Genomic DNA, 13,578 nt, shown 5'->3' on the forward strand with positions numbered 1-13,578 from the left:
ATGATATCCTTTAATATATAGCAGGAAGGAACTAAAATAAAAACATATACTTTACAGGAACACATAAACTAAAACTACATAAAAAAGTAAAGGAATTGATAAACATTCAAGATGCTGATACTTTGGGTGCAGGAAGGTGCAGAAGTAGGTGATGGAGGATGGATATATGGTTAGATGCAAGTAACCGTCAAGGTCTCAGCCTTTGATTTGGGGAGTGAGTTACGAGATGCTGATTATAAAATCAAAGGTAACCGATTAACTAATGAAATAAGGCAAGTGTATCATGCTTTCAGGATGATTTTTAATCTAAATCTATGACTTTAGCAAAGGGATGGATTTTAAGTGACTTAGCAGGATTGAGAAAGCTGAATCCTAAACTAGCAGTAGAGAAGAGCAATCCTATGTAAGCATATTTACCAAAAAAGAAAAAGAATCCTCAATAAGCTCTGCAAAAGACAGTGCAAGTTTTCTCTGAAGCGAGGATGAAAGGACGTAAGGGAAAACGAATATGATGGTTTGTAAGCTCTTTAAGAGAAATTTAGACCCTACACTGCAGGTTAACATCGTGGAGAGATAAAACAGAGGGTCTCTGGACGAGGACACCAGGCACAGCTGGGAGGCAAGGGCATCAAAGCATAACAGCAGCACTAAGTGAACATATGCTGAGAGCAGAGACCCTGGCTATTTTCCCACACTTGTCTTCTAAAAACCTGGCATCCCGGTCTTTACCCTTCATGTGGGAAACTGGAAGTCTTCTCTGGAAAACCCATCCAGCCCAAGAGGAAAGACTTAAAGACATGACGAGGTATTTTCTAAGAACAGGGAAGTGTAGAAATGATGAGTCCTCCCGTGGACTCAGCTTCCATCAGCTGTTGAGTCTGTCACAACACAGACTACCAAGGTTTATTACACACTTATGGAGATATTCTAATAAGAGAGATAAGCACCAAAATAGCCAAAACCAACTCTCCCCTCCCCCTAAAAAAGCAACTTGGGAGAAAATAAGACTATACAGAGAATAAACAAACACGAAGGCTATCTAAATGTCCATCAACTAATGAATGGATAAAGAAGATGTGGTTTATATACACAATGGAATACTATTTGGCAATGGGAAAGAATGAAATATGGCCATTTGCAGCAACATGGATGGAACTGGAGGGTATTATGCTAAGCGAAATAAGTCAGTCAGAGAAAGACAGATATCATGTTTTCACTCATATGTGGAACTTGAGAAACTTAACAGAAGACCATGGGGGAGGGGAAGGGGAAAAAATAGTTACAGAGAGGGAAGGAGGCAAACCATAAGAGACTCTTAAATACAGAGAACTGAGGGTTGATGGGGGAGGGCAGGGGAGAGGAGAAATGGGGTGATGGGCATTGAGGAGGGCATTTGTTAGGATGAGCACTGGGTGTTGTATGTAAGCGATGAATCATGGGAATCTACCCCCAAAACCAAGAGCACACTGTATATACTGTATATTAGGCAACCTGACAATAAATTATATTAAAAAAACAAAAACAAAGGCTATCATTAGTGTCACCAAAGATATGAGAAAATACAGACCCATGAAAGAAGAAAACAAGAACAGAATACTATTTATTAATTTAATTTTTTTAAGTTTATTTATTTTTGAGAGAGACAGAGATAGTGTGAGCAGGGGAGGGTGGGTGGAGAGGGAGAGGGAGAGACAGAGACAGAGAGAGACAGAGAGAGAGAGAGAGAGAGAGAGAGAGAGAGAGAGAGAGAGAGAATCCCAAGTAGGTTCTGTGCTGTCAGCACAGAGCCTGATGCAGGGTTCAAATTCATGAAATTATGAGATCATGACCTGAGCCAAAACCAAGAGTTGGACACCTAACCCACTGAGCCACCCAGGTGTCCCATATTTATTATTTTAAAAAAGAAACATTTCGAGACAAAGTAAAAGAGCCCTTGGAAATTAATAACATGATAGCAGAGATAAAAACTCTTTTCCAGGAATGAAGGATGTTCCTAGACTGAAATGGCACACTGAAGGCCCAGAACAATCGATGAATACAGACCTACAACAAGCATACTGGGCAAAAAAATAGGATTCTAAAAACTTTCAGAGGAAAAAATTAGGGCATATACAAAGAATCAGTAATCAAGGTAGTTATGACTTTTTAACAGCAAATGTGGAAGACAATGGAAGATTTCCTGCAGTACTCTGTAGAAAAGTTATTGCTAACCTAAATATCTATACTCAGTTATCAGTCAACATACAGGAAGATAAAATATTTTCAGATATATAACATCTCAAAATTTTACTTTCCACATCCCTTTCTAAGAAGCTACTGGAGACCGAGCCATCAAATGAGGGAGTAAACCAATAAAGAGAAGACACAGGACAAATAAAGGAAAGATCCAACTTTTGGAAACAAAGGAAATTCTCACATTTAGGATAAAAGCTGGCAAAAAGGACAACTAATCCAGATTGAAGGAGGTCAAACAGTTCCACCACAGATCTTCAAGAATATGACGACCCAGTGCAAATAAACATCGAGGGGAGATTTAGACCAAATAGAGAATTTGGGGTTGACTTCCAATATGCAAAAAGAATACAGGGGAACTAAAAATAAGGCAATTATTAACTGTAAGGAAACACAAAGGTATGAATTAAAGGAAAAATAATCATAGTTTATTTAGGACTTGGCTCAACTCTGACTAGCATACATCGTCGTAACAATAGAAACATTGAATACTGATCTGAACAAAATTATGATATAAATAAATTAATAGCATGGGGGCAGGGAAACATGTGTGTGCCCAGGAGGAGGTAGGGAGGAAAAAGAGTTAACTACTCTTATTTCATGTGGAAGGTCAATAGATAATAGCTAATAATGAAAAATCAAGAATTAGCAACATAAACATGTTATTTAGCCATACAGAGGTAAATATTAAAAAAATCACTTAAAAGAGTGCAAAGTAGCTACCTCTGTGGAAAAGAAAAATGCAGGTGAGGGAACCTGGGAACTAGTGTATTTCTTAAACCTTATAGAACTAGTTTACTCTTTGTATGCACAGTTAAAAAAGAAAAGAAAACCCCGTAAGACCAGGGTAATATAGAGACTGACTTTTAAAACCTCATATCTTTGAGACAAGAAATAACAAATGCTGGGGCGCCTGGGTGGCGCAGTCGGTTAAGCGTCCGACTTCAGCCAGGTCACGATCTCGCGGTCCGTGAGTTCGAGCCCCGCGTCAGGCTCTGGGCTGATGGCTCGGAGCCTGGAGCCTGTTTCCGATTCTGTGTCTCCCTCTCTCTCTGCCCCTCCCCCGTTCATGCTCTGTCTCTCTCTGTCCCAAAAATAAATAAACGTTGAAAAAAAAAAATTAAAAAAAAAAAAAAAAAGAAATAACAAATGCTGGCAAGGATGTGGACAAAAGGGACTCCTCCTGCACTATTGGGAATGTAAGTTGGTGCAACCACTGGGGAAACAGTATGGAAGTTCATCAAAAATTTAATAACAGAAAAAAACATATGATCCACTAATCCCACTAGTGTGTATTTAAAGGAAATGAAAACACTAATTTGAAAAGACAGATGCACTACTATGTTTACTGCAGTATTATTTACAATAGCTAAGACATGGAAGCAACCTAAGTGTCCATCAATAGATGGATGGATGAAAAAGATGTGATATATATATGTATGTACATACATACATACATACAAAGGAATATTACTCAGCCATGAGAAAGAGTGAGATCTTGCCATTTATAAGAACATGGATGGACCAAGAAGATATTACACTAGATGAAGTAAGTCAGAAAAAGACAAATTCTATATGATTTCACTTATTTGTGGAATGTAAAAATACAAAACAAACAAAAGAAACAGACTTATAAATACAGAAAACAAACTGGTGGTTGCCAGAGGGCAGGGGTTTGGAGGATGAGTAAAATAGGTGAAGGGGACTGGGGGGTTATAGGCTACCAGTTATAGAATGAATAAGTCACAGGTATGAAAGGTACAGCATGGGGAACATTGTCAATGATATTATAAAAGTGTAGTATGGTGACAGATGATGGCCACACTTCGTAATATATAGAGATGTTGAATCACTATGTTGCATATGTGAAACTGATAAACATTGTGTGTCAACTGTACTTCAATAAAAAAAAAAGCCCTAGGGGCACCTGGGTGGCGCAGTCGGTTAAGCGTCCGACTTCAGCCAGGTCACGATCTCGCGGTCCGTGAGTTCGAGCCCCGCGTCGGGCTCTGGGCTGATGGCTCAGAGCCTGGAGCCTGTTTCCGATTCTGTGTCTCCCTCTCTCTCTGCCCCTCCCCCGTTCATGCTTTGTCTCTCTCTGTCCCAAAAATAAACGTTGAAAAAAAAAAAATAAAAAAAAAAAAAAAGCCCTCATCTTTGAGGTACAGTTTATATACAATAAATTGCACACAGATTTTTATTTGATGAGTTTTGGTAAATAGATATATACATCTGTGTAACCATAACCTCAATCTAAGATCCATCTTTAGTGTCCCTAAATTGTTATTTTTCTATTTAAAACCCAACTATGCTGGGGTACCTGGGTGGCTCAGTCAGTTGAGCATCCAACTTTGGGTCAGGTCATGATCTTGGTTTGTGAGTTCAAGCCCTGCATTGGGCTCACTGCTGTCAGCACAGAGCCTGCTTTGGATCCTCTGTCCCCCTCTCCCGCCCATGCTCTCGCTCTAATAAAAAATAAAACATTAAAAAAACAGAAAACTACCTAACTTCACTATCCTGTGCTCTTTGTAGATCTACTTACTGATTTTCTATTCTATAATCATTAACATTTAAACTTTACAGAAAATGCCACATCTATGAAAATGGGAATGGGCATGCAAACTAAGGGGGGAAGCTGACTGATGCTTAAAACAGTAAGAAGCTTCCTCTTTTTTGTTTTTTTTTATTAAAGTAGTTATAACAGTCAATATTCCATATTGGCCTGTAGAAAACTATTTTTTTTTAAATTTTTTTTTCAACGTTTATTTATTTTTTTTGGGACAGAGAGAGACAGAGCATGAACGGGGGAGGGGCAGAGAGAGAGGGAGACACAGAATCAGAAACAGGCTCCAGGCTCTGAGCCATCAGCCCAGAGCCTGACGCGGGGCTCGAACTCACGGACCGTGAGATTGTGACCTGGCTGAAGTCGGACGCTTAACGACTGCGCCACCCAGGCGCCCCTAGAAAACTATTTTTAACAAACATACAAGAACATATGAGAATGTAAATATGAGTGGAAGAGTTTCAATGATGCTGTTAAAAAAAAAAAAAAAAAAGGATGCTGGTACACTAGCTTGGTGAAAACCATTTCCAAAAAAAAGTAAGGATTGGAGTGCCCGGGTAGCTCAGTTGGTTAAGCATCCGACTCTTGATTGCTGCTCAAGTTGTGATCCTGTAGTTCACGAGTTCGAGCCTCATGTTGGGCTCTGCACACAGCATGGAGCTTGCTTATGATTCTCTGTCTCTCCCTCTCTCTGTACCTCCCCCACTCGTGCTGTCTCTCTCAAAATAAATAAACTTAAAAAAAAAATGGGGGGCGCCGGGTGCTTCAGTTGGTTGGGTATCCGACTTCAGCTCAGGTCATGATCTCACTGTGTGTGAGTTCAAGCCATGCATCAGGCTCTGTGCCGACAGCTCAGAGCCTGGAGCCTGCTTTGGATTCTGTGTCTCCTCTCTCTGCCCCTCCCCAAACTCACTCTGTCTCACACACACAAAAATTTTTTTAATTAAAAAAAAACAAAAGAACCCACGAGTTGTAGTTCCAGGAAGAAAATTCCAGCCTGAGATTGCCACCCTAGAAATCACATTTTCTCCCATTCATATAAGGATACAGTAGTTCCCTGCCTTGAAGCTTCCAGAAGCTCCCACTTGCCCTGATTCTACAAAAAAAGAATACATGCTTGCTACCATCTTGTACCTTCTTGTTAGCCTCAGGACCTATTATATTACTTTTTAGAAACTAATAGTGACAAATGAGAGTTCTCCTGAGGTACTCAGGGAGATGGAAATAAATCTAGGTTTATAAAAGCTGTGAAAAGTTTTATGCAAGTTAAGGTTTTCCCCTAGATCTCCTGAGGCTGTCTGGACAATTCTGAAATACACCAAAGGACGTCTGACGGTCTTGAGAAAAACCAAAAACCATGAAGGCTGTGGTGCTCAACACACGGTTGGTACAGAGAGATTTTCTTTTAGAATTGTCTGTAGTTCTTTTTTTTTTTTTTTTTAAGTTTATTTATTTATTTTTGAGAGAGACACAGTACAAGCAGGGGGAGGGCAGAGAAAGAGTGGGAGAGACAGAGAATCCCAAGCAGGCTCTGCATTGTCAGCACAGAGCCCAATGCGTGGCTCGAACTCACGAACCACGAGATCATGACCTGAGCTGAAGTTAGATGCTTAACTGAGCCACACAGATGCCTCTAGGATCATCTATAATATTTTTTTGGTTTTATTTATTTATATTGAGATCGAGTGAGAAAGCGTGTGCACGTGAAGAGGCAGAGAGGGAATCTCAAGCAGGCTCCATACTGTCAGCATGGAGCCTGATGCTGGGCTGGAACTCACGAACTGTGAGATCATGACCTGAGCCGAGATCAAGAGTTAGACGCTTAACCGACTGAGCCACTCGGGCACTCCTTGTCTATAGTTTTAATAGCTATCCCTGTTATATTATTGTGTGACTATGAAACCTCATCCATTTGATGTTCTCCAGCCTTGAGTAGCTGCCCACCTATGGCTCCTACTTCTTAACATCCCTGAGCTCAGGTGCTAGTTAGTTACCTGACATTGTGGGGCTGCTTGTCACAGGACAGCACAGTGCTTGCAATGGACTGCTGCAGGTGCTGTCGTTGCCTCCTCAGGATCTGCTGGAAGTCATCTTCCAGGGTCTGTACCACATAACGCAGAAAAAGGACTCTCCCAGGCAGATTTTGCCCCTGTAGAAGAAAAAATGAGAAGTATTTCCTCTCAATTTCCTGATGAGTGAGCATTTGGCTCTCCTAAATATGAAGCCCAAGCGAAGGCCATGCATCACGAAGTATGTCTGTACCTAAAAGAGAAGCCCCTGAGAGAGAGCAGGCAATCGAGGTTGTTTTAAAAGAGGGAAAACAGGGCAATCCCAGAGCCTGGAGGCTCAGGACTGTAGACTTTCTAATTTTAAGAGATAGATAGCCATGACAAGTTGTCTCTCACTAAACTTACTATCAGTCTCAGGATAAACCTCAAACTGTGGGTATCAGAATAGAGAGACAAAAACTGGTTCCTATATGATCCTGTTGAGCTGCTGGATCAAGCAGTCATGATGTCCATACCACTGCTGAACTTCTAGTAACGTGAGCTGATTCACATCCTTATTGTTTAAGCAAGTCTGAGTTGAGTTTTCTGTTACAGGTGAAATGATTCTAACTGAGAAAGCTGAACTGTTGTAGGTAAAGAGCATGGGCTTTGATGGCACACAGATCTTATGTATTTATTTTTGTTTGATTGTTTTAAACCCAGATCTATACTCATTCAACTTGCCCTTCTGAGTTTCACTGTCTCTTGATTTAAGTGGTGATAATCTTAAGTATACAAAAGCCAGTATAAGTACCTGTGACATACCAAGCCGACATGCACCATTTGTTGATTTCCCTTTACTGGGAGACAAGTACTGGGACGTAGCACCAGAAGCTCGGGCTTTCAAACTTCAAAGAATAAGGCCCCAAACTGTTTCTGGATTCTTTAGGAACTTTTCAAACAGCAGGGGGTTGGTATATACTCTGAGAATATAAACTCATGGACTAGGGTACAGTTTAGTAAGCAGGAAAACGAATAACCATTGTAAGCACGTATGATTTCTTTTTTTTAAGAGGTGAGAGGGGCATCTGGGTGGCACAGTCAGTTGAGTGTTGACTTTGGCTCAGGTCATGATCTCACAGTTCATGGGTTTGAGCCCCACATTGGGCTCTGTGCTGGCAGCTCAGAGCCTGGAGACTGCTTTGGATTCTGTGTCTCCCTCTCTCTCTGGTCCTCCCCTACTCATGCTCTGTCTCTCAAAAATAAATAAACGTTAAAAAATTCTAAAATAAATAAATAAATAAATAGGTAAGGATGTGATAACTTTGTCTTCCAATGTGCATATTTTTTTTCTAATCCTCATTAATTAGTGCAAATGATTTTTTAAAAGTTTATTTATTTTTGAGAGAGAGTGTGCACAAGCTGGTGAGGGGCAGAGAGACAGGATCCCAGGCAGGCTTTGCACTGTCAACGTGTAAGTGGGGCTTGAGCTCACAAACCACGAGATCGTGACCTGAGCCGAAATCAAGAGTTTGATGCTTAACCAACTGAGCCACCCAGGCACTCTGGTGCAAATTTTTTAAAAATCCAGTAATTGGGGCGCCTGGGTGGCGCAGTCGGTTAAACGTCCGACTTCAGCCAGGTCACGATCTCGCGGTCTGGGAGTTCGAGCCCCGCGTCGGGCTCTGGGCTGATGGCTCAGAGCCTGGAGCCTGTTTCCGATTCTGTGTCTCCCTCTCTCTCTGCCCCTCCCCCGTTCAAGCTCTGTCTCTCTCTGTCCCCAAAATAAATAAACGTTGAAAAAAAAATTTTTTTAAAAAATCAAGTAATTATGCTAGATTTATGATGAAAGTCTTTCACTAACACCACTCTCCACTACTGCTTGCCCCCTGCAGTACCCTAGAGTGAAATTTTACTCTTCTGAAAGTTACTCTAAACATCTCTAAAAAATGCTCATATCATTACTTCTTGATTTATCAACTTTAGACATTATCTATTGGCTTCTGCTGTGTTTGATAAAGATTTAATTCACTTATGCCACTTCCCCATTTCTCTTCCTAAAATAACTATCTCAATTTATGTTCCATCATCTACAGATACTATCTCTTGACACCCAATTTTATAAGATAAAGATGCTATAAAAGCCCTACTACTCAGAGATCCTATCCCTTTTCACTTCCTAACCTTTATCATCTAGGGCTTTCCATTGTCAAGGCTAAAATTGTTTTGTTTTATATATAAATTGATTCTAAATATTATAACTAAATAGTGTTTACAGCATGAGGACTATGTTAAAATTATTTACTACACTGGAAGTACACTACATATGGATATAGTACACTAAGAAAATAACTTCTTTCTTGTTAAGCTTTTTGATTTTCTTAAAGTTTCTTTTTTATCCTCCCTATATTGCCTACAATTATCACTTTACCTCTTTTAACTCCTCAAGAATGGTGTTGAGTCTTGAGAATATCCTTCTTTCCCATTTTTTTTTTCATTTTTAAAAACAACTTTTTTGGGGCGCCTGGATGGCTTAGTTGGTTAAGCGCCCAACTTTGGCTCAGGTCATGATCTTGCAGTTTATGGGTTTGACGCCCACATCGGGCTCTGTGCTGACAGCTCAGAGCCTGGAGCCTGCTTCAGATTCCGTGTTTCCCTCTCTCTCTGTCTCTCTCCCACTCAGGCTCTGTCTCAAAAATAAATAAACACTAGAAAAGAAAAACCAACTTTACTGACAACCCTTATAAATCCACCCACTTTAAATGTGCAATTCAATGATTTATTGTAAATTTACTGAGCTTGGTAACCATGACCATAACCAATTTTTAGAATATCTTTATAACATCCCTCATGCCTATTTATAGTTAGTTCCCGTTCCCATCTCTAGCCCCAGGCAACCACTCCTCTACTTTCTGGCTCTACTGATTTGCCCTTCTGGACATTTCATATACGGAGAACTATACACTACATGACCTTGTGTATGTTGCTTCCTTTTATGTAGCTTAATATTTTTTGAGGTTTGTCCATGTCACGGCATATATCAAGAGCTCTTTTTTCTTTAAATTACTGAATAGCATTCTCATGTATGAAGATAGCACATTTTGTTTATCCAATTGTTTATTTTAAATATTTTTTTACTTTTATTTATTTTTGAGAAACAGAGTGAGACAAAGCGTGAGCGGGGGAGGGGCAGAGAGAGAAGGAGACACAGAATCTGAAGCAGGCTCCAGGCTCTGTGCAAGCGGTCAGCACAGAACCTGATGTGGGGCTCGAACCCACAAACTGTGAGATCATGACCTGAGCTGAAGTCGGAGGCTCAACTGACTGAGCCACTCAGGTGCCCCTATCCATTCAATTGTTGATGGACATTTGGGTTGTTTCCACTTTTTGGCTATTATGAATAAGGCTGCTATGAACATTCACATGTAAGCCTTTGTTAGACATATTTTAAAATTGTGGTAAAAAAACATATAACATAAACTTAACTATCTTAACCATTTAGTTTTTATTTTTGACAGAGAGCACAAATAAGGGAGGGGCAGAGAAAAAGAGGGAAACACAGAATCCTAATCAGGCTCCAGTCTCTGAGCTGTCAGCCAGAGCCTGATGCATGGCTCAAACCCACAAACTGTGAGATCATGACCTGAGCTGAAGTCGGATGCTTAACCGACTGAGCCATCCAGGGGCCCTGTATTTTTTTTTTTTTTTTTAAGCAGGCCTCATGCCTAGCATGGAGCCCAACACGGGGCCTGACATCAAGACCTGGGCTGAGACCAAGAGTCGGATACTAACCAACGGAGCCACCCCTGTCTTAATCATTTTTCAGTATATTCACGTAGTTGTGCAACAGATCTCCTGAACTTTTCCATCTTGCAAAATGAAACTTTACACACAATGAACAATCATGTCCCATTTCCCCCTCCCCCCTAGCCTCTGGTAACCAACATTCTATTTGCTTTTTATATTAATGACAGCTATAGATACTTTGTGTGTGTCAAATTATAGAGGGTCTTTTTATGACTGGCTTATTTCACTTAGTATAATACCCTCATTATGGTACCGTCCATGTTGTAGCATATGGGATTTCCTTCCTATTTAAAGCAGAATATTTCACTGTACCTGTATATGCCACATTTTGTTTACCTCGTCATCTACGGATGGACGTTTGGGCTGCTTCCACTTCTTGGCTTTTGTGAATAATGCTGCTATGAACATGGGTGTGCAAATATCTCTTCAAGACACTTCTTTCAATTCTTTTACACGTATACGCATGTGGGAGTATATGAAGTGGGATTGATGGATCATATAATAATTTTTTTAATTTTTTGAAGAAACACCATATAGTTTTCCACAGTGGTTGTACAATTGTACAATCCTACCCACAGTGGGCGAGTGTTCTCATTTCTCTACAAATTTGCCACAACTCAGAACTTATTTTCTGTTAAAAATTTTTGTTTTAATAATGGTCATCGTGAATGGGTGTGAGATGATACCTCATTGTGGTTTTGATGTGTCATTCTTTGTGATTTAGTGATGTTGAGCATCCTTTCATATGCTTGTTGGCCACTTGTATATCATCTTTGGAGAAATGGCCATTCAAGTCCTTTGCCCTTTTAAAAATCAGGGCGCCTGGGTGGTGCAGTCGGTTAAGCGTCCGACTTCAGCCAGGTCACGATCTCACGGTCCGTGAGTTCGAGCCCTGCGTCGGGCTCTGGGCTGATGGCTCAGAGCCTGGAGCCTGTTTCCGATTCTGTGTCTCCCTCTCTCTCTGCCCCTCCCCCGTTCATGCTCTGTCTCTCTCTGTCCCAAAAATAAATAAACGTTGAAAAAAAAAAATAAAAATCAGATTATTTTGTTCAGTTTTCCCTTTAATTCTGTCAGTTTTGTAATAAAATGTTTAAATGTTGTTGAGTTAAGGAGCTCTTTATATATTCAGGATATTAACCCTTTATCAGATATGCAATTTTAAAATGTCTTCTCCTGGGCGCCTGATTGGCTCAGTTGGTTGAGTGCCCGACTCGATTTTGGCTTAGGTTGTGATCTCACAGTTGTGGGATGGAGCCTGCGTGGGATTGTTTCTCTGTCTCTCTGCCCTCCTCTGCTCATGCTTGTGCATGTGTGAAATCTCTCTTTAAAAAAAAAAGTGAAAAAAATACTTTATAAAAAAATAACAAAATGTTTTCTATTCCATAGACTGTCTTTTAATTCCAGATTGTGTTTTTTGGTGCACACGTTTTAAACTTTGATGTAGTCCCATTTGCCTATTTTTGCCTTTTTTTTTTTTTTTTTTTGCCGGTGTCTTTGGTATCATATCAGAGAAAAATGTAAAATCCAATTGTCATGAAGCTTTCCCCTATATTTTCTAAGAGTTTTATAGTTTTTGGCATGATGTAAGAGATCTTTGATCCATTTTGAGCTAATTTTTGTATATGGTATTGGATAAGAGTCCAACTTCATTCTTTTGCATATGGCTATCCAGTTTTCCCAAAACCATTTGTTGAAAAGGCTATCTTTTTCCATTGAATGGTCTTGGCACCCTTGATGAACATCGTTTGATCATATTCACAATTTTTTTTTTTCTGGGTTCTCCATTTTACTCCACATGTCTGTAGGGCTGTCTATATGAGATTACCACACTGTTTTGATTACTGTAGCTTTGTAATATGTTTAAAAATCAAGAAGTATGAATACTCCAACTTTGTTCTTTTTCAAGATTGTTTTGGCTATTCAGGGTCCTCTAAGATTCCATAGGAATTTTAGGATGATTTTTCTATTTCTGAAAAAAATGCTGCTGGGATTTTGATAGGAATAGTGCTGAATATGTGGATTACTTTGGGTACTATTGACATCTTAACAATATTAAATCTTTCAACCTATGAACATGAGATGTCTTACCATTTATTTATGTCTTCATTTTCTTTCAGCAATGTTTTATAATTTTCAGTGTGCAAATTGTTCATCTCCTTGGTTACCTCTAAGTATTTTATTGTTTTTGATGCTATTGTTAACCAAACTGTTTTCCTAATTTCGTTTTGAGATTGTTAGGACACAGAAATGCAATTGATTTTTGTATCCTGCAACCTTGCTGAATTGTGTTTTGTATCCTGCAACCTTGCTGAATTTGCCTATTAGCTGTAACAATCTTTCTGTGTGGAATCTTTAGGGTTTTCTTCATATAAGATCATGTTATCTATGAACAGAGATAATTCTTGCTTTTAAATTCAGATGTCTTTTTTTTCCTTCCTTGCCTAACTGCTTTGGTTAGAACTTCCAATACTATGTTGAATAGAAGGGACAAAAGCAGGTATTCTTGCTTTATTCCTGAACTTAGAGAAAAAGCTTGTAGTATTTCACCATTGAATATGGTTTGCTGGGGTTTTTCCATATAGGGTTTTTATGAGATAGTTTCTGTCTATTCCTAGTTTTTAGGATGAAAATGTGTTGAATCTTGTCAAATGCATTTTTTGCATCAATTGAGATGATCAGGTGGTTTCTGTCCTTCATTCTGTTAATATAGTGTATTTGATTGACTGATTTTTTATATTGAATCATCCTTGTATTCCCAGATAAATCCCACTTGATCATGATGTATAATCCATATGATATGCTGCTGAATTTGGTTTGCTAGTATTTTGCTGAGGATTTTTGCATCGGTGTTCATAAGGGATATTGGTCTACAGTTTTCTTGTAGTGTTTATATCTGGTTTTAATATCAGGTTGATGCTGGTTTCACAGAATGAAGATACTTGCTATGAGATCTTTTAAAATCTATTGGGACTTGGGGCCCTGGGTGGC

The 13,578-nt window shown here is 39.5% G+C and overlaps 1 protein-coding gene across 1 annotated transcript in view; it reads right to left on the bottom strand.

Moving 5' to 3' along the window:
* SIMC1 (SUMO interacting motifs containing 1) overlaps positions 1–13,578 on the bottom strand; it is an 82,945-nt gene that overhangs the window by 22,641 nt on the left and 46,726 nt on the right. The window contains exon 5 of the mRNA XM_043598188.1: positions 6,790–6,944. Within this exon, the coding sequence (XP_043454123.1) occupies positions 6,790–6,944 (155 nt within the window). The remainder of the gene's footprint in view (positions 1–6,789; positions 6,945–13,578) is intronic.

This window comes from Prionailurus bengalensis, chromosome A1 (genome assembly GCF_016509475.1).
Source record: "Prionailurus bengalensis isolate Pbe53 chromosome A1, Fcat_Pben_1.1_paternal_pri, whole genome shotgun sequence".
NCBI classification, from domain to species: Eukaryota; Metazoa; Chordata; class Mammalia; order Carnivora; family Felidae; genus Prionailurus; species Prionailurus bengalensis.